The 25,559-nt window shown below is 43.0% G+C and overlaps 3 protein-coding genes across 3 annotated transcripts; 1 reads left to right on the plus strand and 2 right to left on the minus strand.

The window, feature by feature from the left end:
- On the minus strand, positions 1,060-11,788 carry LOC8067704 (PX domain-containing protein EREL1). Its single transcript, XM_002438688.2, has 10 exons — positions 11,428-11,788; positions 10,005-10,133; positions 8,719-8,817; positions 7,781-7,873; positions 7,538-7,646; positions 6,764-7,425; positions 6,287-6,451; positions 5,961-6,203; positions 2,760-2,978; positions 1,060-1,790 (listed from the first exon to the last, which is right to left on the minus strand). Exons 1-10 carry the CDS (start codon positions 11,542-11,544, stop codon positions 1,512-1,514), a joined length of 2,115 nt encoding a protein of 704 aa, XP_002438733.1. The 5' UTR covers positions 11,545-11,788; the 3' UTR covers positions 1,060-1,511.
- LOC8067705 (proteasome subunit beta type-3) lies at positions 14,695-18,036 on the minus strand. The gene is made up of 7 exons (XM_002438689.2): positions 17,844-18,036; positions 17,588-17,769; positions 17,385-17,492; positions 16,644-16,733; positions 15,308-15,392; positions 15,056-15,150; positions 14,695-14,951 (listed from the first exon to the last, which is right to left on the minus strand). Exons 1-7 carry the CDS (start codon positions 17,847-17,849, stop codon positions 14,903-14,905), a joined length of 615 nt encoding a protein of 204 aa, XP_002438734.1. The 5' UTR covers positions 17,850-18,036; the 3' UTR covers positions 14,695-14,902.
- On the plus strand, positions 20,456-23,207 carry LOC8067706 (ESCRT-related protein CHMP1). The gene is made up of 2 exons (XM_002437292.2): positions 20,456-21,397; positions 22,927-23,207. The coding sequence occupies exon 1, from the start codon at positions 20,767-20,769 to the stop codon at positions 21,379-21,381; it is 615 nt and encodes a 204-aa protein (XP_002437337.1). The 5' UTR covers positions 20,456-20,766; the 3' UTR covers positions 21,382-21,397; positions 22,927-23,207.

Genomic DNA, 25,559 nt, shown 5'->3' on the forward strand with positions numbered 1-25,559 from the left:
TCGCAAAGGGGGGTAGGAGTATTTATATCGCGCTTTGCCTTCTTCGCCGCTCTCGTTAACGTTGGGGATTTTTACGTGTTTCCGTTGGCGTTTCTCCTCGCTGCGTGTGATGTGCGCGTCCTTTTTTCAGCGGTGGAACGTGAGTGCGTCCACACCGCAGCATTTGCGGTACGCTGTTTGGCCGAGAGGTGGGGCCCGGATTGGACTTTTTTTCCTTACTACCGGCGGGCCCCACTCGCGTGCTTTTTCGTGAAAATAAATCTATGGCCCGTAAAAATGGTCTAGAAAATTGTGATGTTTTTTTTATAAATTTTCATAAAATAAAATTGTGATGTTTTTCTTATATATAAAAGTGCACCCCCTCGCCAAAAGCAAGCCATTTTTTGGCTCATCAAGCCATATGTGAAGGATTCTGTGATCCATGCCAATTTCTGCATGATTTGTTTCAAGGACCACGGATAAGATACGAAAAAGACGACTTTATCTTTCTGGTAGCGACCACGCCCCGTTGTGCCACAACTGTTGACGTTGAGGATATACCGTGACATACGCAAAAAAAAAAAAGGATTTGAGGTCCCATATGGATCTTGGATTTACTATGGAGTATACGGACGCAAGAATTTCAATGAAACTATACAGAACAAATTTCATGGGAATCTGGAATTTTTCACCTTTCCTAAACGAGGCCATGACAGTAAAATACTCCATGACAAGAACACGCTTTTTTCAAGGGCCGTGAAAGTGGAATACTCCATGACAAGCACTTCTTTTAATGAGTTACACTCCTTGAAACAAGAAAAAAAAAAGCCTGAAAACCAAAAAGTTTTCAAGATTCCCCGTCACATCGAATCTTGTGGTACATGCATGAAATATTAAATATAAACAAAAATAAAAACTAATTACACAGTTTAGCTGTAAATTACGAGAAGAATCTTTTGATCCTAGTTAGTTTATGATTAGATAATATTTGTCATAAACAAACGAAAGTGCTACAGTACCGAAAACTTTTCACTTTTCAGAACTAAACGAGGCCAAAGTATAGAATTGGCACTTGAACTGTCCATGGGAGATGATTGGTCTATAGTGATTTCACTGTGTACAGTCATGCTAGAGATTCACCGGCTGTGAGCCAGTAAAATCTCTACATATAGGTATCCCACCAGGTTTTTAATAATTACATATATGGTGCAAAACCGGGGGCTATTGTGCTCTCCATCAGTCTTAACCCCAATTGCGAGCTTCTCGGTAGCTCAACAACAAGCTTTGACTGCTCTCGCCACCGTGATGCAATGTGGCAACCCCACTAAATATACTATCCTCCATGACTTCCATGTATAAATAAACAATCGTACAACAGCAACACACGCACGCTTCCAGGCTCTCCTTCCCTCATGGAAGGAATGTTTTATCCTGATGCTACTCTGGCAATATAGGTATGCTCATCATATAATTTTGATCAAGCCGCGTAAGTTTCAAGATCTAATTCACAGGAATATACATTGGTGTTTTTCTCATCTGTCTAACAACCAGTTAAGGACTGTCTTTTTGGGGAGAACCTCGCCACTACCTTCTTTCTCTGGCTTCACGGCCGTATTTACAGCATTGCGGATGACAGCATTGAGGCGTAGCCTCAGCTGCGCATTGTCAATGAGCAGATCAGAAAGCATTTTTGTTGTATCTTCATCGGTAACTTTTGCATCTTCACTGCTCATAGTTAATGAGGATCTACTATCAGAATTGTCACCATCATCAGAAGAGCCTTGTTCATCATCTCGTGCTAGAAGTTGAGCCTGGAGAGACCAATGCGGAGCATAGATTTATTAGTTGAGATATCCTCATTTAATATTAGTAGAATTAATAGACAGTATATCTAAAATTGAAGTGGAGTGTACATCCATGAAAATTGCATTCCAGTGTGAACAATATTCTTTTTCTCTAAATCAAAAGATACGATGCACTGTAACTACCAAGGTAAAAATGATATGTGGCTCAAACTCCAAACTCTAGCTGAACCCAAAGAGAAAAAAGCCTGTCCCTACTTCTACAAAGAATGGATTCATAAGAGGTAATAATTCTAAACAGGAGCTACCAACACAATGTGCAAGCCTGATTACAGAACTAAGTGCCATAAACTTGTCATTCGCCTTAATAATTCTAAAGTTGGGACCTTTATAGGGTAGTTTTCTCCAACTTCCCTTAGCTTTACAACACTAAAAATAGTTTAGGTTCAAGAAGAGAATGCTGAAATAATGACATTACTGCAAAGGCTGCTCCAGCTTCAGATCCAAGATAAAAATGATAAATTGAGAAGAGTTCAGGGGCTTCTAATGCAAAAGTAGGGAATATTTGAGTGATCTTCCAATTGACAACAAAAACTGAACTAGATAATACTCCCCCTCAGTCAGGAATAGTTGATCTTCCTGACTAGTATAATGAGCTAGCTGCAGGTATATGCTGTTGGAGCATCAAGTATTAAAGACCGGAGGTAGTATTCTGTGTTAGTATAAACCAACATTACAGATCTCATGATCTTACTCCATTTTTATTTATTTATTTTTTGAACATGAAATACAGCAGGGGAGGCCCCACTGTAGGATTTTATTAAAAAAGGGGAAACTGTACAGAAAATCTCCAAAGTTTTGAGTTGGAACTGTACCACTACCACGTAACATTGGCTGCTCTCTAAGAATATAATAACTAGACTTTGGCCAAGCAGGCCCGTTGGAAAAAAATGATATTAATTTACATTTCAAGTTTACCTCGGCAACAAGTAGGCGTATTCTATTGTCTGATGTCGCTAGAAGATCTAATGCATCAGGCAAGGATGACGGATCAATAGTAAAGTTATCTTGTTCTTCTGCTAGAAATTTAGCACTGCATTCCTGTAGACGCTCCCGCAGCAGTCGACACTCATGAAGAATTTTCAATCGGGATAACTTTGTACGTGCTGACCTCTGTTTCTCTCTATTAATAACTCTCTGAAACCAAAAAAAACACATTAAAAATCAGTAAAATAAACTGATTGCATGGAATTCGAACTACAGAGTAGACATTTTGAGCACAGACAGAAGCATGGATTTACGAAGGGTGAAAATAAAATAATAAGCAATTAATTGATTTGAATATGTTAGCATGCACCAGGCTCTAGCTCATGCAGTTAATTGAAGAGCAGCACTGCAGCACTAAATCCTAATTCCCAAAACCGTGCATGTATAAGGACAAATCATTTTACATCATGGCATGCATAAACAGATCAAGCTTTATCCATCCAAGTTTGACAAGAGACATTGAAATATATAAAAAAAATATTAATTGATTGTGTGCCTGATGATCTTAGGTACAAATCAGTCTTTATTGCTCTTCCTGGCTTCCTAGAAGGAACTTTATTCATCCAAGTTTGACAAAACAAAACACATGGAGATGTTGACACCAAACCAATAGCTCATGTGTTTGTTGGTTAAGATAATAATCACATTCTTTAATGCTAGAGCATGTAATCAGCTAGCAAACATAATGTTTTATGATAGTCTTGCCAAATAGAATGCCTGTTGGATGAATCATAAGGGTCGTGGAAAGGTAAAAGGACAGGATGTCTTGCATCATCACAAAAGTCTTGCGGATGTAACAGTTTCAAAAGGTCACAAAGTTGAACATAACAATGATTCAGTATGATTTTAAGCTAAAGTCCAAGGGTAGGTGGCATGAAGGATACAAAAGCAAGAGGAGGAGCAGTTAGCCAAATTGGTCTAGCAAGCCACTAATAATGTTGAATATGCTGCCAGTAAGAGCTGTTAGACTTTCTGATTTCATTATTGGGCTAACCCTAATCAGGGTGGCCATATAGTTAGGGATACATGGGCCTCATGGGCCTAGCCTCATGGGCCTAATACTCATATACTCTAACATCCCCCCGCAGTCTGAACTGCCGTCGCAGCGGAGTTCGCAGACTGGACACGAAAGAAAAGAGGTACAACACACGAGCCCCCCACAGACACAACTAGCCACTGGTGATGTTGAGGCTGGTACGGAACTCGGTGAATGTCGAGGACGGGAGACCCTTGGTGAAGATGTCGGCGAACTGGGAGGTGGTCGGGACGTGGAGGACCCGAACATCGCCGACAGCGACCCGGTCCCGGACGAAGTGTAGATCGATCTCCACATGCTTGGTCCTCTAGTGCTGGACCGGGTTGGTGGAGAGGTACACCGCACTGACGTTGTCGCAGTAGACCAGTGCGCTCCGGGAGAGAGGGCTGTGGAGCTCGGCGAGGAGCTGACGGAGCCAGGAAGCCTCAGCCACGCCGTTGGCGACAGCACGGTACTCCGCCTCGGCACTGGAGCGGGAGACGACCGGCTGTCGCTTGGACGACCAAGACACCAGGTTGCCGCCTAAGAAGACGGCGTAGCCGGAGGTGGAGCGGCGGGTGTCCGGGCACCCGGCCCAGTCGGCGTCGGTGTAGACGACGAGCTCGGTGGAGGACGACCGTCGGTGAAGGAGAAGACCGAAGTCGACTGTGCCGCGGAGGTACCGTAGGATCCGCTTGAGAGCGGCGAGGTGTGGCTCCCGAGGATCATGCATATGGAGGCAGATCTGCTGTACTGCATAGGTGATATCCGGCCGAGTGAAGGTGAGGTACTGAAGTGCCCCGGCAAGACTCCGATAAGCGGTGGGATCTGTCACTGGTATACCCTCAGCCTCCGATATCTTGCCCTGTGTGTCAACCGGAGTGGAGCAGGGCTTGCAGTCAGTCATCCCAGCTCTCTCCAGGATATCAAGAGTGTACTGCCGCTGGTGAAGGAGTAATCCAGCAGGGTGAGGCTCAACAGTGACCCCGAGAAAGTGATGTAGAGCACCCAGATCCTTCATGGCAAACTCCTGCTGAAGTGATGCAATGATCCGCCGAAGGAGTGACTCAGTGGAGGCTGTGAGGACAATGTCATCAACATAGAGCAGCAGATATGCAGTCTCTGCCCCATGGTGATAGATGAACAGAGAGGTATCTGACTTGGCCTCCACAAACCCCAAAGTCAGCAGAAAAGCAGCAAACCGATGGTTCCACGCCCGGGGGGCCTGCTTGAGGCCGTAGAGAGACTTGTTGAGCCGACACACCATGTCAGGACAAGAAGAGTCAACAAATCCCGCCGGCTGACTGCAGTAGACTGTCTCAGTAAGAACGCCATGCAGGAAGGCATTCTTGACGTCCAGCTGATGCACGGGCCACCCGCGCGTGAGAGCCAGTGAGAGCACCGTGCGGACGGTGGCCGGCTTCACCACCGGGCTGAAGGTCTCGTCGTAGTCGACACCGGGTCGTGCTCGTGTGGTGGCCGCGTCGGGCGCGTCCTGGTCGCCAGCCAGAGCGGCCTGAAGGCCAGCTCCGGGCGCGGTCGCCTGCAGGCGGACGTCGGTTGCGGCTCTGTCCGCATCCGCGCGGGCGCCGTCCGCATCCGCGCGAGCGCCATCCTGGGCGGCGTCCGCCGGCTCCGCGCGCGCGGCCAGAGCCGCAGCCGCGCCGGCGGCCAGGCCAGCAGCTGCGCCAGAAGAAGTAGAGGCAGGGGCGGCGGCTCTGGGCGGCGTCTGCTGCGCGATTTGCGCCCAGGAAGAGGGGAGGAGAGGAGGGAAGTGGTTGAAGTAGAAAGGAGGAGGAGGGGGATCAGGCCGGCCGGCCATGGCCGCCGGCGGCGCGCCAGCCAGAGGTGGCGGCGGCTGGGGTGGGCAGGGAGCAGGGGAAGAAGAAAACCCTAAGTTGATACCATGTTAGACTTTCTGATTTCATTATTGGGCTAACCCTAATCAGGGTGGCCATATAGTTAGGGATACATGGGCCTCATGGGCCTAGCCTCATGGGCCTAATACTCATATACTCTAACAAGAGCAAACAAGTATTCCTAGAAACAACAGATACTGCTACAGCTATGTAAGGAATGGGGCATTATAATTTGATAGGTAGTAGGTATCACTATACCTCTAAATCAGTCTTCTCCTCAAGATACTGATTCAACACTTTCTTCATCTCTGTTTGGGAGTTTCTAAGAGACTTGACCTCTTTGACAAGAACTTTCTTATCTGCTTTAGACTTTGCCTCAGCTTCTACAAGACACTGTTTCAAACTCTCAACTTCTTTTTGTTTAATTTCTAATTCTTCAAGTAGTGTTTCATTTTCACCACTGGCAGTTGTTTTCTCTGACTCCGCACGAGTTTTCTCATTCTGCAAATTATAAAGAGACATAATCAGTACCTTCATATGGCTAGTAAAATAAATTAATCCAAAGAACAGTGGGAATAACAGACTTGTTCAGTCTTCAGGTTTGACTCCATCTCAGAGTACTTCCTGCGGAGCTCATCCATATCCCACTGCATCTGGGTAAACCTCTCTTTTTCAGCCTGGATAGCTTGTTGTAGTGTCTCTCTACCTTTTTGCTTTGTGGCTTCCAATTCAACCTCCAAATCTTTAACCTACATTACAAATCATAATTATCAAACAGAGAGCCTAGAATCTGCAGAATGGTAATGATACACGCAGATCCACTGAGTGTACAACTAAGAATGCACAAAACAACAAAAAAAGTAACTTGGAGAACCATACAATCTTAAACTCAAATGAAATTAAAAGTGCATTTTGTTTTTATTAAGCACGAACCTGTAATTACTAAGTAGAGCTAGATGCCATAGTCATTAACATGAAAAGCAAAGCAATACCTTTGTAGTAAGATATTCTTTAACAGCTGCTAGATGCCATAGTCATTAACATGAAAAGCAAAGCAATACCTTTGTAGTAAGATATTCTTTAACAGCTGCTTCCTGATTTAGTCGTGCTATGAGATCCTCCATATCAGTTTTTGCTGTCCCTATTCTTCGTTGCATTGTGATCAAAAGTCTAGTCAACTTCTGTTTTTGATCATTTGGAAGGATGACTTGTGCATCCATATCATACAAAAGATGCATATCCAAACCAGTAAGATGTTCTGTTTGACTAATATGTCCATCCACCGCAGCACCATCCCAAAGTGAACTACTAGCCCCTGGAACAGATAATTCACTTCCTCTTAAAGAACTCAAATCACTCCCAATACTTTCAGCAGAGTCCTTCCGAGCATGGCCGGGATTAGAATCACGGTCCTCTTCTGAAACAACTCCCCTATAAGACACTACTGAACCATTTCTACCATCATGTTCCAATACAAGGTTCCCTTTCCTGTGATTCAAGGCACTACTAACATGCTCATCAGACTGATCTAAGATAGCTTCTCCAAGCACACCATTACCAGTTGCTCCTGTCAGACTGCTACCACGAGTAAGAGCTTGATTTATTTGATTGGACTCAGCAAGAGAACCAGAAGCAGGTCCATCAGAATGTGGAGAAGAGTCAATACTGCTGCTCTTTGCAGAAGAACCTACTTCAGAAGGACGCCCATTCCGTTCTTGGAAATCTAAATTTAGTATGACAGTATAATTAAATTTTCTGCTAACATATTTAGCGTGCACAATGAAGACGATGAATAATATACAGTTAGAGAAAAATATAATTAAAGTAGCACATACATGAACGTGCAGCAGCTTCAAGCTCAAGAAAAGCAGCAACAGGAGCACTTCTTGACAAGTCAATGTCAGAAAGTAACTTCTGCATCCACTCCTCCAATGCATGCCTTCTCTGCAAGCATAACAGTTTGAGATAGGTCCAAGAAGCAGAACATGAAATAGTATACTACTTCACATAAAGCATCCAGTTGACACAGGGAAAAGGGGAAACTAACAAAGTACATTGAGTTTTAAGATACATTTTACCTCTTCTAGAAGCAACCTGCTTGAATTTATTCTTAAGAAGGCATGCTTCGGAGGAGCCGATGGGACGTCTTTTCTGGGAAACGCACTCTTAAGCTGCAGAACAGGAGTATTGTAGTATAAGAAAAAAAATATTGAACTTACAAATGATATATCAAAAGCAAATGAATATGGACATGTACTGGTGGTATACTGGTATATCATGTTCAGGAAATCATCAAGTTTACGTAACACAAGGTCCTACATGGCTACATCAAAACCAAATCATAAAGTAGCAAATGACCCAACATGTCTACATCAGAACAAAGCATAGATCATTATTATGAGGCCAACAAGGAGGCAAAAGATTAAAGGGTTGTGCAAACTAGCATCAATACAGAAATGGAACATTGTAACTAAAAGTGCTTGAAGATGAACCACTGCATATCTATGTAATGCTCTGGAACAAGTAGCTACATCAGTGTTTCTGCAGTGTGGTGTACATTCAAGTTATTACCAAGTTACGTTTACCTACACAGTGATTCTTACAGTTGGATGCATTTCTAAAACTTACTGCCAGCAGCTCGCGAGTGCACATTTTAATTCATTCCCAACACAACTGGATACTTAGAGCTACACAGTGATTCTTTCATGATGATTGCATTCTAAAATTTTCTGTCAGCTTGAGTAGTACACAGGCCAGTCGATGTCAAAACAAAGGATTGTTACTTTTCAAAAGAAGCATGTCTGCTTTTTTAAAAGAGGCCAATGTTATTCAAGACTTGCAAAATCAAATGTGTCCCTATTTCTTGTTCAATAAGTAACAATTGTGTCCTCAGATAATGTGAGCACATTTTGAGTTACCGGGTGAAAAATATTGCAACTTGCAAGTTAAAGATGCTCAATATTTGAAAGAGCAAATGGCAACAATTGGGATATCTGAAACAACCGCCTCAACTTACATCAGAAGATAGCTTCAGAAAGTCACTAAACCTTCTGAGAATTCCATGGCTAGAGCTAAAGCCTTCTGGAGATTGTATACCAACATGTATCCTGTAAAACTGTCCTTTATGGGCATTAAATTTAGATACAGGAAAACAGGAATGGCAAAGTTTACATAATTCAAAACTAAGAATGACATGATATAATGATAAGAGCCTTTTTCCTGTGATTGCAACTAATCACATGACACAAAAAAAAGAACGACAAAACATGCAATACCTTAGCAATACATTGCCATTCCAAAATATAGTTGAGAACACATTAAGATGTCTAAATAAGTGTTCTAAATCTCCGGATAAAAGGTTTAGCAGCAGCCTGGTCGATCCACTATAGCCGCTATTATCACTGCTATTTATGTACTAATAATCACAACCTGGTCAATCCTCGTCCACACGTTCCTAACAATGCTGCACTCTTTATTTATTAGTTTCCTTGTCCTGCTGCATTCTCTCTCTCTCTCTCTCTCTCCACTGTGACACGCCTCTGGCCCTCTGCTGCACTGCCGCCAGGGAGGGTTGCTCACTCCGTCGCAAGCACTTGCAGCCTCACTCGTGGAGTGCCACAGCCAAGCGGCTCCAGCGCATCTCCGGTGGACCGAGCACCTCGCCGATCAAGCTGCTGGTGCTTCCATAGTTCTGCTTGCGCACGGAGGCGGAGAGCCGGCAACGACCGGACCAGCTGCTGCTTTTCCGCGCGGAGACGGGGAGCTTGAATCGGACCACATTGGACAAGGAGGTGCTCCATGGCTGTGATGCACAATGGGTAAGGTCTCAGTCGGCTCCTGGCAGCGCTCTGATGGATGGCCAGCACGGAATGGTGAGGTGCGACAGCTTAGCGGCACTACATCACGCCATGTTTAGCGGATTCCGGGCGCTGAATCCGGCTATTAGCGTGTTCCATCACTTAGCGCTAAAAGTTAAATATCTTAGCTGCAACCATGTCCAGTGGAGATCTCCAGCTATAGCGGCCGCTATAGCCAGAGATTTACCTTGGTCTAAATACTATAAATGGATCCTTAAAAGAAAATTTTCAGGTGTCATAAATGCAGAATGGTCTTTTATCCATTTTCTATAATTTCTATAAGCACGTAAGATTTTGTTTGTTATATAACAAAGAGAATACCTGAAACACTGCATTTTCCAATTGGCATATGGAATGTAACTAAAATGAATGCATTCGAGTCATCTGTGGCATGGATAGACAAAGATGGGAGAAATAAAAAGCATACAAGATAAACAATACTTACAACGACAGATTTCAAAAAGCTATCAGCGGTCACACCAGTTTCAGGTGTTTGAGTGATCCAAGAAGGCATCATCACACAGTAACTCCAACCTGTTTGAGGGTTATGTGGCCATATGGTGTTCCTTCCCTCCTGTATGCAGTCAATAGGCAATAAGCTCATGAGATGCGTTGACCAATGGATAGTTTCAGAGTTGTGTTGAAACAAATACTATAGTGAGTAGTTGATTTTTTTTTTTTTTTGGAGTCGAGGACTTGAGGGAACCCCATTTCCATTCACAGAACGGAAATACAAGAGTCAACAGGGAGATTACATCAAGGATGAGAGAAAGAAAGGGGGTGCAAGACCACCTGTGCACCAGGAAGCAGCTACCAAACAGAACCAACAACCTGTTTTAACACGCCAGAACAGCCCTAAGAAAGCGCCGCACCCAAAAGACGACAAAACATCGAGGATTATTCTATAGTGAGTAGATGAAATGTTTCTTATAATTAATTGAAATCCATTAGAAACGGACAGCTTTTCATGGAAATTCTCCCACATATGCATGTGCATTAGTGAATTTTGCTCATCAAGCATGCAGAATTATTTCAGGAAGAAATAGTGATCATTGGCACAGCATAGGAAGAAATTTAAATGATAACACGGAAAGGTTCAAGCCATCAACCAGCTAAATTGCAACCGACACCTACATTCCAGGTAAGCAAAGCTACACTCAAGACGTCACAGAGGAGAAGACAGCTACTGACTAATGAGGCAATCTATCTTTTGAAGCTTCAGTACATCTGATTTTCGCAATCCCACTCAGCAAAAGTACACCATGAAACACATAGTCAACTCCTTGCAAGAGAAAAGATAATCCAAAACCCTAGTAAAGTGAAGAATAAAATTGGAATTGACTCATCCAATCCTACACTGAGTAAACTAATGCATCAAGTCCATATTATACTGTTTGCCAGTTAAACATGAGAAATCTAAAACCCTAATAATCGAATTAAAGCTCTAAGTTACTGAATCAGCAACCATGCACAACGGGTCACTCTACTTTGGCGAATTTTACAGCAGATCCCAACCCGCACATTTGCTACCTAGACACAACACTAGCACTTACGTTCAAAAAAACAATACTACTACTCAGCTGCAGCAAAATCAAATCCAGAACGAAGACGCCTGCCCATGATCGACAACCCCCAATACACTAAAACACATCTACATCCCCAGAACGGACCGAACCAGCAACAAATCTAGCCCTTAGAAGTGGGATCACCGGTCCCCCAGTAGGCAGGCAACGCAGCTGGCGGGAACCGCATCTGCCTCCGAGATCATAGCGGGACATGGATCATGACGAGCCGGACGGCGCAGCTCGACGGGGGGGTTGGGTAGTAGAGATGCGAGAGGGGGAGTCGCGGGCGGCCGGGGCGCTTACCCATCTCTTCGGGGGAGGGCTCCAGTCCATGCCGAGCGGCAGCGGCGAGGTGCCGTCGTGGCGGTGCTTCGGGGGGCTGGGGGCCTTCCTGCGCGCCCCCGCCGACGACGTCGCCATCGCCGCCGCCCGACGTCGCCCGCGGGGCACGGTGGAGGTGGGATCGGAGCGGACGAATCTGCCGAGGCGCCGCGCCGACGATTCTAGTCGTCCACTACTGGGTTCGAGATTAGAGGGAGGCGGCGAGGGGGAGGGAGCTGAGGCGGACGCGGTGGCGGTCGGACGGACGGACGCTCCCGCGGTCGCATCTAACTGTCAACGCCAGCCAAGGCAGCGTCCGCCCTTGGCCGTCCCTTCCACGTTTGGTTCCACCGCCGTGGTGCGAGCTGGGCGGGCCGGCTGGACGGGAGCGGTCGCTTGGAGCGGTGCGGTTGGATCTGGATCTCTCGGCCCACGAGTTGCCTGGATTTGAGTCACTGTGTCAGACTCTTCTAGTATGCTTTAAAAAGTATATACTTTTTGACGAAGAATAATAAGTTAAATATAAATATAACTTTTTTTAACTTGTTGCACTTAAAAAGCATAACTAGTATATTATCATCAATGTACAGAAGGGCACGGATCTAGCGTAAACTTATCTCCCGTGCAAACTCTAATCTAGACTGCAGGACGATGATACAAGGAGCGCGGAGAGATTGGGTAATTTTGCACTTAACCGTCTGCTCTTAATCATACTTTTATAAATTCCTTCTTCCACCTTTCTCATGCGCTCCCTTAGATCAATATCTTACGGTCTATATTAGAGTTTGCACCGTACATGCAGGAGAGGCTAGAAACGAAATCTAATAAAACCAAGCCATTTCGGCAAGTAAAAAGCACAAAACGACACAAACATTCTGGGATAGAATCATCTGGAGGTGTTTTTGGGGAACCGATCTGGTCATCCAAGTGGTGTGTTAAGGTCTTGTTTAGTTTATAAGAAATTTCATTATATCGAATCTTTGAACGTATACATAGAATATGAAATATAGATAAAAAATAACTAATTATATAATTTATTTGTAATTTATGAGACAAATTTTTTTGAGCCTAGTTAGTCTATAGTTGGATAATAATTATTAAATATACAAACAAAAATGTTATAGTAGTGGAGCCCAAAAGATTTAGCGAACTAAACAAGGCCTTAATCTTATGCCTAATTAATGGGTGCATTAGTAGTATTATTTTTTAAGACGAGGCTAATTTTATTGTGAATGGTAAGACCTTATAAGAGATTGTGGTTTTTTTCATGAAAGGTTGAAACACATTATAAAACATCCACATAAATATATACACACTCATCCTTATAAACGCCTATAACACATATGCATGCACGTGCATGAATTATGTTACAAGCACCTTAAAAAAAACTAGATTGACATATTTTTAAATTAACGAAGTCATTATAGATGCCACAATATCGAGGAAGGACTTAAGCAATTGAATTGCATGCCTTATCATGATTTTCTAACACGTAGCAGGAAAAAACGATGTCTTGTGAACATAATTTTTGTTTACTAGTTCCTTTAGTTAATAGTACACTCATTCATCAAGGCACCTGTTGGGCTACTTGAATGGACGGACTAGGGCAAACTAGGATACCACAACGCAGTCTCTACGTGTTTGGATGCCTGCCTGGCTTAGGAAGCCAAAAACAGGGGAATAGCTTGCTAGCTAGAAACAAGTGGGGGCATTTCCAGTTAGCCAAGCTTGGTTATAGCCACCCATACCGCGTAGCCTCACCGTCTCAAGAGCTCACCTGCACTGCACTCCTCTCGGGGTGATCATCTGTGTATCGCTTGTTGTTGGACGCGCCATCCACGTGTGAGCTCCTCTCTCGCCTCAGTTTTCGCCATCCACACGAAAGCTTCATTGGGCCTGTGCGAGTGTGTTGGCCCCCGCACCCGTCTCCGACCACCTCACGAGTTCCACCAGACCCCTCATATCTGAGTCGACCACCATGCAAGCTCCACCTGTTCCTTGCTCGTCTTTGCCCCTCCCGCACCTCCACCCACACACACCCCACACGTGCACAAACTTCGCCTCCTCAGATGGTGATGGTGCCGATAAGCGCAAGGGAGATGGTGGTGGGTGGGAGGTGATGAGCTAAATCACCCTCATAGAGATGAGGTGACTATAACAAAACTACACATGAAACCAAACAAGATTCTGATTATCAAGCTTTGGTATTGCAGGTAAACCAAACAACAATCTTGCATTGTCTTGTGTTGTCTTGGACTGGCCAGGCTTATTTTGCTAGCCAGGCTTGGTGAAAAAACACAACCAAACAAACCAACTGTGTATATTTAAGATCATCTAAGCTGTCACGCAATCAAATAGATCCTCTATATAGAACTTATGATGGACTACTCTAACCACACAATTCTGAAAGGGACCATTATGTTTTTCATTTTTTTTACCAAAAAACAATGCCTTATGCATTTATTACATCCCTTTACAAAATGGACAAAAGAGTATTATCTAGAAAATCATTTGAAAACACTCAGTATCGAAATGTAATTCGTTTTTTATTCTATGTCAAACTTTTCGAATTTAAACAAGCTTCTAGAAACTATACAAACATCCTCATACTAAATAAATGTGTTATCAAGACAACTTATCGTAGATTTAATTAGACAAATTTTATGATGTTCATGTTCATGAAAGTTTTTGAACTTAATAAACAATTAGAGGAATTGACTTGAGAGAAACTAAAATAACCCACATATTTTACTTAGAACACAAATCGAAGAAGTACAAACTATCGGGTACCGTGTCTGTCTTCTTGAAGAGACGATCCGACATGCGAAATATTTCAGTAATGAAGTTTCTCGTTAATTCAATGATACATACATAGCTTTCCCTTGTCACCTAAATAAAAAGAGAGATAAGGGTAAGCATGCTGGTACACACGTCAATGGTTTGATAGCTTGTCATGTAGGATCTTCAATGACATTATGGTTAAGAGGGAGGCGACCTACCAAACAATGATCATCACATTACTAATGTTAACTTAACAGACAACCCATACACATTTCAGGGCGCATGTGAACCTCGAAGCATTCGTTTTAGTTAAAAAGTATTAGCATATGAGGAATGTGATGATCATTCGTTTTAGCATTCGTTTTAGTTAAAAAGTATTAGAGAGGCGTGTACTCAGAGTATTAGCATATGAGGATCTACGCTCTCTTCGATAGGCGATACAGCACATGTTAACCCCATTCACGCTTCTACAAGAGAACAATTCCTCAATCTAGGATATTATCAAGTCATCCACCCATTCAGCTGAAATCCAGGCAGAAGTCTTGCAAAACAGGGGTAAAGAAAACAAAGGGTTCCTTCTCATACCAACTGTGTGATGATACAATGTTACTTCAGAATCCAAACACAACATTGGTCTAAGCATTGGAAACAAGCTAAGAACTCTAGTGGCCATGATTTAGTCCATCCTGCTCTTAATCACATGCTCCCTCACTTCAGTCGGCGTCCTGAATCCAACAAAAACACATGTCATGGACGTAGACGATTGATGCTCAAGTAAATGAAGTGTCATAATAGCTTGAATGTGACAACTGTCTATGAGTGAACTTACACAATCAGAACATAGCCACCCCACCCGCTAAGGCAGTCACGGTCTACTGAAGAATTCAGAGCTTGGGATATAGTCTCGAATAGTTCATCAGGTTCCTATGTCATGAAAAATAACAAGATGATATATCATTTGATTAAGAACAGAACAAACTGCAGCTATGTACATCCAGAAATAGAACTTTATAAAACATGGTAGACACAGACCCAAAACAAAAGTGGATGCAAAGGAAATAGGTTGACAACGTGCACATACCATATTTGGCTTGTACATGGATTCACAGGCACCATACAAAGATTCTGACGCTGTCCCAGAAACAACAAAATCCTTGGCCAGTTCCCTGCATAGTAAACCACAAATGACAATTTAATTTAAATAAATAAAGGTCACGACTATGAGCAATTAAGCACTAGGAACAGGAACAAGATCCAAGGAGTTATAAATAGAACAAACCGCAGTAGACAGATTATACTTTAGAAAAAAAAATGGTGCTGGTTTCTAATTATGCGGATTTAATTAAAATGAATCAATTATGATTTTAGAGATTTAACAATATTTCTATTATTTAAAAAAAATATATAGGCTAAAACTTTTTTTTGAATTTTGAAACCAATCAGGGCCAAAGTTGCTGGCTTTGATACTCCAATGGCCAAAGATATCCGGTTTTGGAGTTTGAAAGCCAAAATCGGACTCACACAATACTGCAATAGTTCGATGGACAAAGATAGGCTTCCTATTTAAATATTTTTTTACAAAAAATTGCAAGTCACCTTTTTACAAAAAATTGTGAGTGTTGGGTCTATGTATGACTCCTTTTTTCTTCTACTAATATAATGATACGCAGCTCTCCTGCGTGTTCGAGTTTTTTTTTTGATATCCTAAACAGCTTCCATTTGGAACCAGAGGGACTAATTACTATATAAGTATATGATATAAGTAGCAAGTTGCCAATACTCAGATTATCAATAATTTCTTTTGTCCAAAAAAGTTGCAACCAACATCATGCATTTGTTGACGAAGAACAGGTTGTGTGTCAGTGTGTCTTGTGTTTATTTGCATCAGGACGGACAACTAAATGAACAATAATGAGCATTCAGAAAATTGATCTTAGTGTGCTTTATTTTTATTTCATGTTTTTTGTTAAATAACATGTTGCATTTACTTTCCTTGTAGCTTTTCTTTTTTTGAAATATGTCTCTAGGTGAACAAAACCTAAATAGGCATATTGCTCAACACAGTAAAATGGAAGCAGATGATAAGCAGAGGGGAATTTTCATTCCAAGCCATTGAGAAAATTGCACTTTCCTTGTTCAACTACTGTTTAAAAAATGGTCTTATGCCACCGGTTCAAATTTCTAGCACAGTATTACTGCCCACTTTCAGGACAATATTGCAAATTAGCATCATATTAAGGACAAAATTTTACAAACCAGAGATCAGTGCTATTTCCAGGACAACTTTGATGAACTAGCGGCATGAGACTCGTTAGCCGAAAAGACCGACTTCACTAGGACCCTAAACACAATAATCCCAAGCAGAAAACAAACCAAAGCACTTATTCAAGAAGAAAACAGCATAAACAGATACCTACTTTGCACCAATGCAGTCCATGGTACAAATAAAAGGTACATCATCATCTCCAAGTCCAGCAATGACTGGCTGGCAGAAATATGGCCCGAATCTGAAAGTTTCATGTGGCATGATAAACATTGCCATTAATCAGTATCAGTAATGGAACATAAAAGCTAATTTGGACCAAGTACGAATTAAAACGCTTGAAAACCAGTCCTTATCAAGCAGAATCTTTGTGCACATGAGCAATTGAGCATAATTACCTCAGTTCCCTATATAATGATTTAGTTTCCTCTTACTCCATGAAGAAGAGAAAGAATTGAAAGATGAAACTGAGAAACCCTAGTTATAACAAGACTCCTTTTTTTAAAAATAGCCTACAAGGTTGGCTTATGTTCAGCTAATTCTGGATACATCATGGTTCATGGCTAATAGAAAATAGGTGATATCTCATAGCTTAACAGTTTATTGTATAAGTAGTAAATGTAGCATATAAACATTTCATATAAAGATCCAGCTCCAAAGTTCTGCATCCCCAAATATCATCACAGTACAAGGTATTGATACCAGCTTCCTATGACCAAATCCTCCAGCAGCATGAGCCTATGCTAACAACTAACATAACCAGTAAGTTTTGCATCTCTTTGCAGAGTCCACGGTCTGGCAGGGCATTAATTAAAAATTTGAAATATCTACTATCACAGTAGGTTCATCCAGTATCCTACACAATTCCACCAAAGTGCGCGGGAAAAATTCTCACCTCTTCTCGTAGAGGAGCGCAGAGACAAGGCTGGCAAAGGTCTCAGGCTTCATGTCCCTCTCCTCCCGCAGCTGATACAGCTTGTGCCTGAACACCAACCGCTGGTACCTGCAGAGGTACCCAAAAACCCTGAGCCGCCGAACCGACCCGAACACAACAGCCCGTGGGGGTGGGGAGGGGAGAATTCGGCAACTGCGACTCACAGCGTCTGGGCGTCGGTGGCGAGCCCCGAGAGGCCGATGTAGAGCTTGTCGTGGATCTTAAACACCCGCTGGAAGTCGGTCGCGATGGTCTGAAGCTGCACGCCCAGCCGCCGGTCGCTGGCGATCGCGAAGCAGTTCTTCCCCACCATCGCCACCACGGCGGATCCATTGTACTCGAAGATCTGCGATGCGCAGGGGGCGAACCCGTGAGGAATTCGAGATCCGAGGCGGGGGAAGGAAGGCACGGGGGACTCACCGACATAGCGACGGCGGAGGAGGAGGGTTCCGGTGGATGCGTCGGCGTCGAGGATCGGAGTCGGAGGGGAAGTAGCGACTAGCGACGGCGGTGGCCTAGTGGGCTTATGGTGGAGGCCCGGGTTGGGCTTCTTGGTGAGCAAGAAGGTCCAGCGGTGCCGCTCCGGACCCGCGTCGAGTCCGACCTCAGTTCGTGTGCGACGCTGCGGTTTGTGCTCGGACGACACAACTGTAGTGCTAAACTGCTAACCTATTCTCTTCTCAAAATTCCAAATTAAAACTTAAAAAATGTGATTGAGGTTTTCTTATAATACAAGAACCATTTACGGATTTTTTTGAATAATAGTCATTGGCCGTGTTTGGATCCTTCTAACTCAGTTAGAGTTAGAGTTATTTTCTAACTCTAATCTAACCTTAAATTAACTCTAACTCTTGTGGAGTTTGGATTAAGAGTTAGATTGGGTTAGATTAGCATGTTTTATTCATCATGCAAGTGGATTTGATGTGTCTAACTAAATCTAACCCCTATAATCATCCCTTGAAGGGGTTAGTTTTTTAGGTGGGTTAGATGCATCTAACCCTATTCTAACCCTCCTGTTTGGATGCTTTAGGGATATTTCACCTTCAAATAGCCAAATCTAACTCTAACCCAGGGATCCAAACAGGGCCATTAGTGTTTTCTCTATATATTGACCGCTTAACAGTCTAAAGGTGAGAAAGAGTTATCCAATACAGAACTGATTTTAGAGTTGAAGTTGAGATACTTCTTTTTATGATTAAGTTGGGATACTTTATATTCGCAGTCTACGCAAATAAAAGAAATAAGAATTTAATAACACATCTCCTGCACTACAGGGTATGGAATAAAAAACGATTTTAGACATTGATTATCTCACCAACAAAGTTTTCATATTAGAGAGGGCTAGTGCTCGGTGGCTTAGAGTATCTCCAAGAGATTATTAAAATTATTTTTTAAAGGTAAACTTGGCTATTATTTAACTTAATTATTAAAATAAAAAAATATTTCCAATAGACTCTGTAAATGACTCTAAATTTAGTAGCTCTTTACCCATCTCTACTTTTAGATAGCCTATGTACCTCACTAACCATGAAGTCACTTGGTTTTAGATTACTCTAATATTTTTTATCAAATATATTTTAGAGAATAGCTAAATCAATAATTTGTTAATATTTTTGGCTAATCTCTTAGATATGCTCTTAGAAAGGAGCTAGGGAAAGTAGGCCAATAGGACATAGGAAGCAAGCCTAGAGCAAAGTAGCCAGGTGACAGAGCCACTGTTGGCTACAAAGTGGTGGAGAACGATGGTTGGGCTAGGGAGAGGCAAGACAACCATGGGAATGAACCAATAACACTGAGACAGGGTGGTCGCTATGGATGAGAAACAACTGGTGGTAGGGTTGGATTAGGACAAAATAGTTGTTATTCATCGCTAAAAGAAAGAAACATAAGCATATAAAATTCCATTGGTCACATATAAGATGGTTTCTAGAAAATTATATGAGTAAATATGTAAAAATAAATTATAGAACTGATTGTATGCTAAGATCAATCTTTTGGTTACTATTTTCTACTCTAGCTGTAGTTATTTTAATTTTCCTTCTAACATTAACATACAAGTTTGGTTTAAGATCTGTTTTCCTTGTTAAGTAAGAATGTAATTTCAGGATTAATTTTAGAACATAAATTATGGATTTGGTGGGAAAACAATTAGGGATTGTAGTTGGAGATGAGGCACGTGGGGGATTAGAAGGGCAGAGATTAGAGAACCCTTGGTGGTGGAAAGCGCTCTGATTATATTGGTAGACAGCAATGGGCATCAGTTTGGTGATGGGCAGAGTGCTCTAAGCGATGCTATGAATGTTTTTTTACTAAGTGGTAGATGAACAACTGGACTTTCTCAGGATGTGCCATGTTATACCATAACAGCTCACACTGTCACTCAAGCTTTTAGGCCATCTCCAACAACTATGCAAAATAAATTCATCGAGTTTATAAGTAGTAAGCTCACACTTGTCATGAGAAATTGCTCCTTTAACATATAGTGGCTCCGTCTATCTCTTTCTTTATTCACTCACATCTTAGGAATCGGTCGTTGTTGATTTTATCCTATTATTGGGGATGAGACTCTTGGAAATTATGGCTTTGCTTGGGTTCCAAAACAATTTAAGTTTTAACAACGTAAATTCCTCATAGATCTCTTTATATGCAATGGATTGGTGAAGAAAAAAGACAGTCAAAGAATAAAGAATAGTGGATACGCTATAAGCCATGCATTAGGTGTGTTTGGTAGCGAAAAATGTTTCAACTTTCCAGTAGAATGACTAGAATCGTTGCCAAACACCACAAAAAGCGAAAAAAACATTTATATAAAAATTACTCAAAACTGATATTTGTTTTTTATTATGTTTTCTTATAATTTAAATTTTGTTACAAAATCTAACGAGCTGGCCAAACAATCATATGACCAAACAAATCTAACATATGCCATTCTTCTTTAGTCTAAGTTAATAAATTAAATGAAAAAAATAAAAAAAATAAGTTATCTACCTACTAGTTCATTAAATTAGAGTAAAAAAACCGTGGATATCCCCATCCTTCACCACCATCTACGGCCAGGACACGGCCGCCACACGCAGCCGGAGCGTCCTCCTTCAAACGGCATTTGTTGCTTAACCGTGTTGGCCCTAAACCGCGTGGTCGTCTTCCGCCCAGATCAAAATCGAATCGATCCCCAACCCGATCGCCTCGTCGTCAGAAAAATTCCCCATTCGTTCCCCTTCTCGCCTCCACGAGCCTTCCACAAATCGGCCTCCCCGATTTTCCTCCTAATCTCACTCAAACCCTAGCCGAATCCCAGATCCATCCCCAGCTCTAGCGTCCCCCCCTCTCGCCGGCGACGACCATGGGCAACCCGGAGAAGCTGATGAACCAGATCTTCGACCTCAAGTTCACCTCCAAGTCGCTGCAGCGGCAGGCGCGCAAGTGCGAGAAGGAGGAGAAGGAGCAGAAGCTCAAGGTGAAGAAGGCGATCGAGAAGGGCAACATGGACGGCGCCCGCATCTACGCCGAGAACGCCATCCGCAAGCGCACCGAGCACATGAACTACCTCCGCCTCGCCTCCCGCCTCGACGCCGTCGTCGCACGCCTCGACACGCAGGCCAAGATGCAGGTCATCGGCAAGTCCATGCAGTCCATCGTCAAGTCGCTCGACTCGGCGCTCGCCACCGGGAACCTACAGAAGATGTCCGAGACCATGGACAACTTCGAGCGCCAGTTCGTCAACATGGAGGTCCAGGCCGAGTTCATGGAGGGCGCCATGGCCGGCTCCACCTCCCTCTCCACGCCCGAGACCGAGGTCAACAGCCTCATGCAGCAGGTCGCCGACGACTACGGGCTCGAGGTCTCCGTCGGTCTGCCACAGGCCGCCGCCCACGCCATCCCTGCCGCCAAGGATAAGGAGAAGGTCGATGAGGATGACCTCTCTCGCCGCCTCGCTGAGCTTAAGGCCCGCGGCTGAGAGTGCAGCCTTTTCGGTGAGGATAGCCTAGCCCCTGCGCCCTTAACCTATGCTTTGCTGCGGCTCCCTTTGAATATTGTTGACAAACTGCTAGCATGATCGTGTTGCTTGATAGGATTGTGCCTAATTGCAAGTGAAGGTGGTTTTGAGTTGTACTTTAGGGCAGATAACCTTAGCAAATAATGGTGTACCTTCTCTTCAATCCTCAAACTAAAGAGAACAATATATATAGTTGGTTCTTTTCTTATATCTTGCATTTACAAATAACCATATATAGCTGTTAGAGCTAATATTAATGAGCATTATTGTCTGTATACGACTAAAGCAGTATAGCACTCCCTAAAATCGCTATCATGGAGGGTAATTGGTCCACAGACTTGCAGTACTATAACCACACCTGATAATGCGATAGATGGACATTCTCTAGGTAACATCTTGAAAAGGTGGCTTTCATGTGGCAAGTAGGTTACAAAAAACACTTGTCAGAGTAATATATTTGTGAGTTATGACTGTGAGGACCCTGCACATATGTGATTGTTCCTGGTAACATCCAAGTTCTGTTTTTTTAGTGATCTGACCACATGAACGCCTATTGTGTTCTTCCACATTTGTCTTGTTAGCTGTTCTTTTAGTTGCTAGTACCAACTGTGGAACTGCCAGCTAAAGCGTAGGTGTGTTTGAAAAATATTATGGGAACAATAGCATAAATGCATAAAGCTTCTTGAACCATATAGTCATGAACGGATACGAGTCTAAGTTGGGAGGGTTGTAGTAAAATTAATTGATTAGTGTTTTATGCATGAGGTTTTCCAGTAAGAAGATTGATAGTAGATATAAGTAGAGAACTGTCAAGTGACTAGTCTCACTGTTGAATCAAAGAAAATGTGTGAAAGATAATGGTCTCTCTTTTCTGTAAAAGGTTTTCCAGTATAAGAAGATCGATAGTAGATAAGTAGAGAACTGTCATGTGACCAGTCTCACTGTGCTGAATCAAAGAAAATGCGTGAAAGATAATGGTGCCTCTTTGCTGTAAAAGGTTATTGTTTGCATCACAAAGTTAAGCTTAGTACGAAATTAGCTCTACAGCAGTACCATATTATTAGTGGTCAATTTATAGCTTGTTTGCAGAACAAGCTGAGCCTGTTGCAGTATGTGATAAAGTAGTGTGCTTCATGGTGTACCGTCCTCATCTGTTCTGAGGTGCCCCCAATGTTTGTGTATTGCTAGTTATAGCATACTCAGGCATACAAGAGTATTTCTGAAGCACACATTGCATTTTGCACGCTTTTAGTGGTTTGTGTGTTGCATATAGTATTGGCTTAAATTCATAGTTTTGAGCTAATTCTGTTAACTCCTTTTCTGTTTATGGCAAGTCATAAATCCTCTGCAAATGTCTTCCAACTTATTTGTTTGGTAAACTATTAGAGGCTGGATATCATCTTCCTCTGGTTTATTGAACTCAGCTTTTAAATGCTATCAAGTATCAAATGCTTTTGAATGGAACCTAACTTCTGTATGCTAATGTGGGTGTTTGCTCTTTTGCAGATGTGATTCATGCTTATGCCGTTGAGCCGCAATTACTCAGTGTCCTGTGGGCTGCTACTCATGTTCGGTAGATTCGTAAATACTGTTATATGCTTGAAGGCGTGTGTTGGCATTGCCATGTGGGTCTGTGGACTTGATGGAAACTTTGCTGTCATATTGTACTATAAAAATGCATAATTTGCGCGATTGCGAACATCTGTGACTCTGTTGCTGTCTGGGCAGCCCACTTCTCGTATGAACAATGTTGAAGCTGATGCTTGGCACCAGTTTGCCCTACCGTTCATTCTGTTGCCCCAAGATGATGAATCTGTGATCAACAAATTCAGTGTTTGCTTTGCATTTGAGTTTAGGCTTGGGAAAATCTTAAACAGTAAACAGTACACCTAATAAAATGCAGAAGGAAAATTTACCCCTTTTCCTACGGGTAAGTTTCGTCATGCCACAGCGAAAGCAATTCGCGTTAGAAAATCCGACGACTTCCCTCATGGCATCTGGCAAGCTGTTTTCCAATCTAATGCATTACTATTGGAGTCTAATGCATCGCTGTGAAGATTTGCCAATTTGCTCAAGCGAAGAAAGCAATGCAGTAGTGTTATAGTGAGAGAAGAACCTAGACGAAAATGGGATCCAATAATGAGCCAAAGCTGTTTTTTTTTTTTCTTTGCGGAAGCCTTTATTCTTACAAAAGCTAATACATATAGTTGTGGCCATGTGGGATTTACTGAAGACTGAACTGAAATGAGATAACATTTGCAGCCTTAGCTGTTGTGAAACAGCGCCTATTCCCAACATGCCTCCATTCACTGATGATCTTATCCGGCCGTACAGATCCGTACGAGCAGTTAGGATTAGTGTTAGAGATTATAAAACAAGCATGGCAAAGATCTACTTACCAACTCATATTGCTCGAGGCTTGTTCTTCGTCCTTCACCGCACCGGTGGAGTTCGACGTGGCTCGATCCGCCACCATGGATAGCGCCGTAGCGTCTTCGAGCGTCTTGGGCCTCGTATTCACTGCAATGCTGGCAATGGAGGCTATGGTCCTTTCGGCCGTTCCTTGCCGCCGTGGCCACTATGCTTCTCCGGCAGAGGCAGCCACCGTCTCCTCGCCTTGGTGTAAACAGGGCAGGCCCCAACAACGTTGCACCGCGCGTCGTGGAAGCCCCGGCGTCGTCCGTTGATGAAGTTATTGCTGAGGCTGTCACCCAACGGGGTTGGCAATGATGAAATCAAATTTCTGCGAAGTATAGACTGTACAATAATGTTCGAGTTCCGAAACGAACTGGTGCATGTGTACTCACATTACAGCGGTGCAGGCACATCGCACATCATTTATGCTTTAGCACACATGCACTGTATCTGTTGGGTACTTGAAAAATTCTCGATCCCAACTTCGTATGCAACATGAAAACTCGAACATTAGTCCCAACTGCTGATATGCTTGACAAATATTTAGTCCCATGTGAAACATCGAAAAGTTAACCATGACAGTCATCTGACAAAATTTGTTTAAATTAAAGGGTACTTGTATAACTTTATCTGCGACGCGGTGAAATTTAGTTCCTATTGTCGTTATCAGCAGTAGGATTTTTTGAATAAAAAAAAAGGTGAAAGGAAAAATAAAAAGGTGATGGGTCCGTTGGAGTAGGCTGGGAGCCTGATATGGGCCAAGAGTGCAGCGGCCCGTTATCCTCCCACCGTTGGAAGCGGGCAGTTGTCGCTGCTCTGTGAAGCCAGCCTCACGCTGTGCCTACCACTCTAGGGACCGTGAGGCCCAGCTTTCGCACAAGCCCCAGCGGTCCACTACCAACTTGGAACGGGCGGGCCAGCAAGAGCACACTCAACCCAGGCCCACAGCCATACGGCAACGTCCACATCACCCTTAGAGCCCCCGCTCGGGTTACAAGCTCGCGCTGCTGAGCTCGGCGAGAAGCGAGGTGCGGGCAGAACCTTTAAGCTGCGTTGCCGTTTGTTGGTTTCGCGAGGTGGGACTAAAGAACGCGAGATGGTGCGGTGTGGTGTGGTTGAGCTGGTGCAGCGGGGAATGCTTCGGCTGCGCCCCACTCGTGGGCTGACCAGCTCCCAGCCCAAATTCGAAAATGAGCACAGTTCCGACCCACGTCTCGCAGTGAAGCCGTGAAGGGTGTGTTTTCTCGGAAAATGTTTTTTTTTATTGTAAGTTTCTCGGAAAATGTTGACGGAGCATCCTGCCATCGCAGTTCATCTCGATTGAAGCTCTCTCGGAGTTTACCAAATCAAATCATAGTTAAAAACGAAAATGTGTAGAATCAGAACTATTGTTGGGGCTCCCCCCTATTTTCTATTGCGAGTAAGATGTATCTTTCACTTATTTCGTAGACAGACCCCTCACCTTGTATATATGAGCCTTTGCAAAATGACTCGCATAAAATATCTGTCAAAATATGTTGTTGAGACTTCGTTTATACCACGTCTTGCCAGACACTCAAATTTTGGAATATCTCATATTCTCATATGCTCCTTCCTGTTTTCCAATTAAGGCAACATTTAGTTAGTCGTGGTAAACTTTAAATTACGTCGCATCGAATGTTTAGACACATATATCAAATACTAAACTTAGACTATTTACATAACAAAAAACACAACTAGAGAAT

This window comes from Sorghum bicolor, chromosome 10 (assembly GCF_000003195.3).
Source record: "Sorghum bicolor cultivar BTx623 chromosome 10, Sorghum_bicolor_NCBIv3, whole genome shotgun sequence".
NCBI lineage: Eukaryota > Viridiplantae > Streptophyta > Magnoliopsida > Poales > Poaceae > Sorghum > Sorghum bicolor.

Coding starts and splice junctions, on each gene's coding strand:
- LOC8067704 (XM_002438688.2), bottom strand. CDS start 11,544: ATGGCGACGTCGTCGGCGGGGGCGCGCAGGAAGGCCCCCAGCCCCCCG. Junction 6,452..6,763: donor AAGAATATCTTACTACAAAG/GTATTGCTTTGC, acceptor TTTGTAATGTAG/GTTAAAGATTTGGAGGTTGA. Junction 1,791..2,759: donor TACGCCTACTTGTTGCCGAG/GTAAACTTGAAA, acceptor TGGTCTCTCCAG/GCTCAACTTCTAGCACGAGA.
- LOC8067705 (XM_002438689.2), bottom strand. Junction 15,151..15,307: donor CCATGTACAAGCCAAATATG/GTATGTGCACGT, acceptor TTCATGACATAG/GAACCTGATGAACTATTCGA. Junction 14,952..15,055: donor GGTGGCTATGTTCTGATTGT/GTAAGTTCACTC, acceptor TGTTGGATTCAG/GACGCCGACTGAAGTGAGGG.
- LOC8067706 (XM_002437292.2), top strand. CDS start 20,767: ATGGGCAACCCGGAGAAGCTGATGAACCAGATCTTCGACCTCAAGTTC.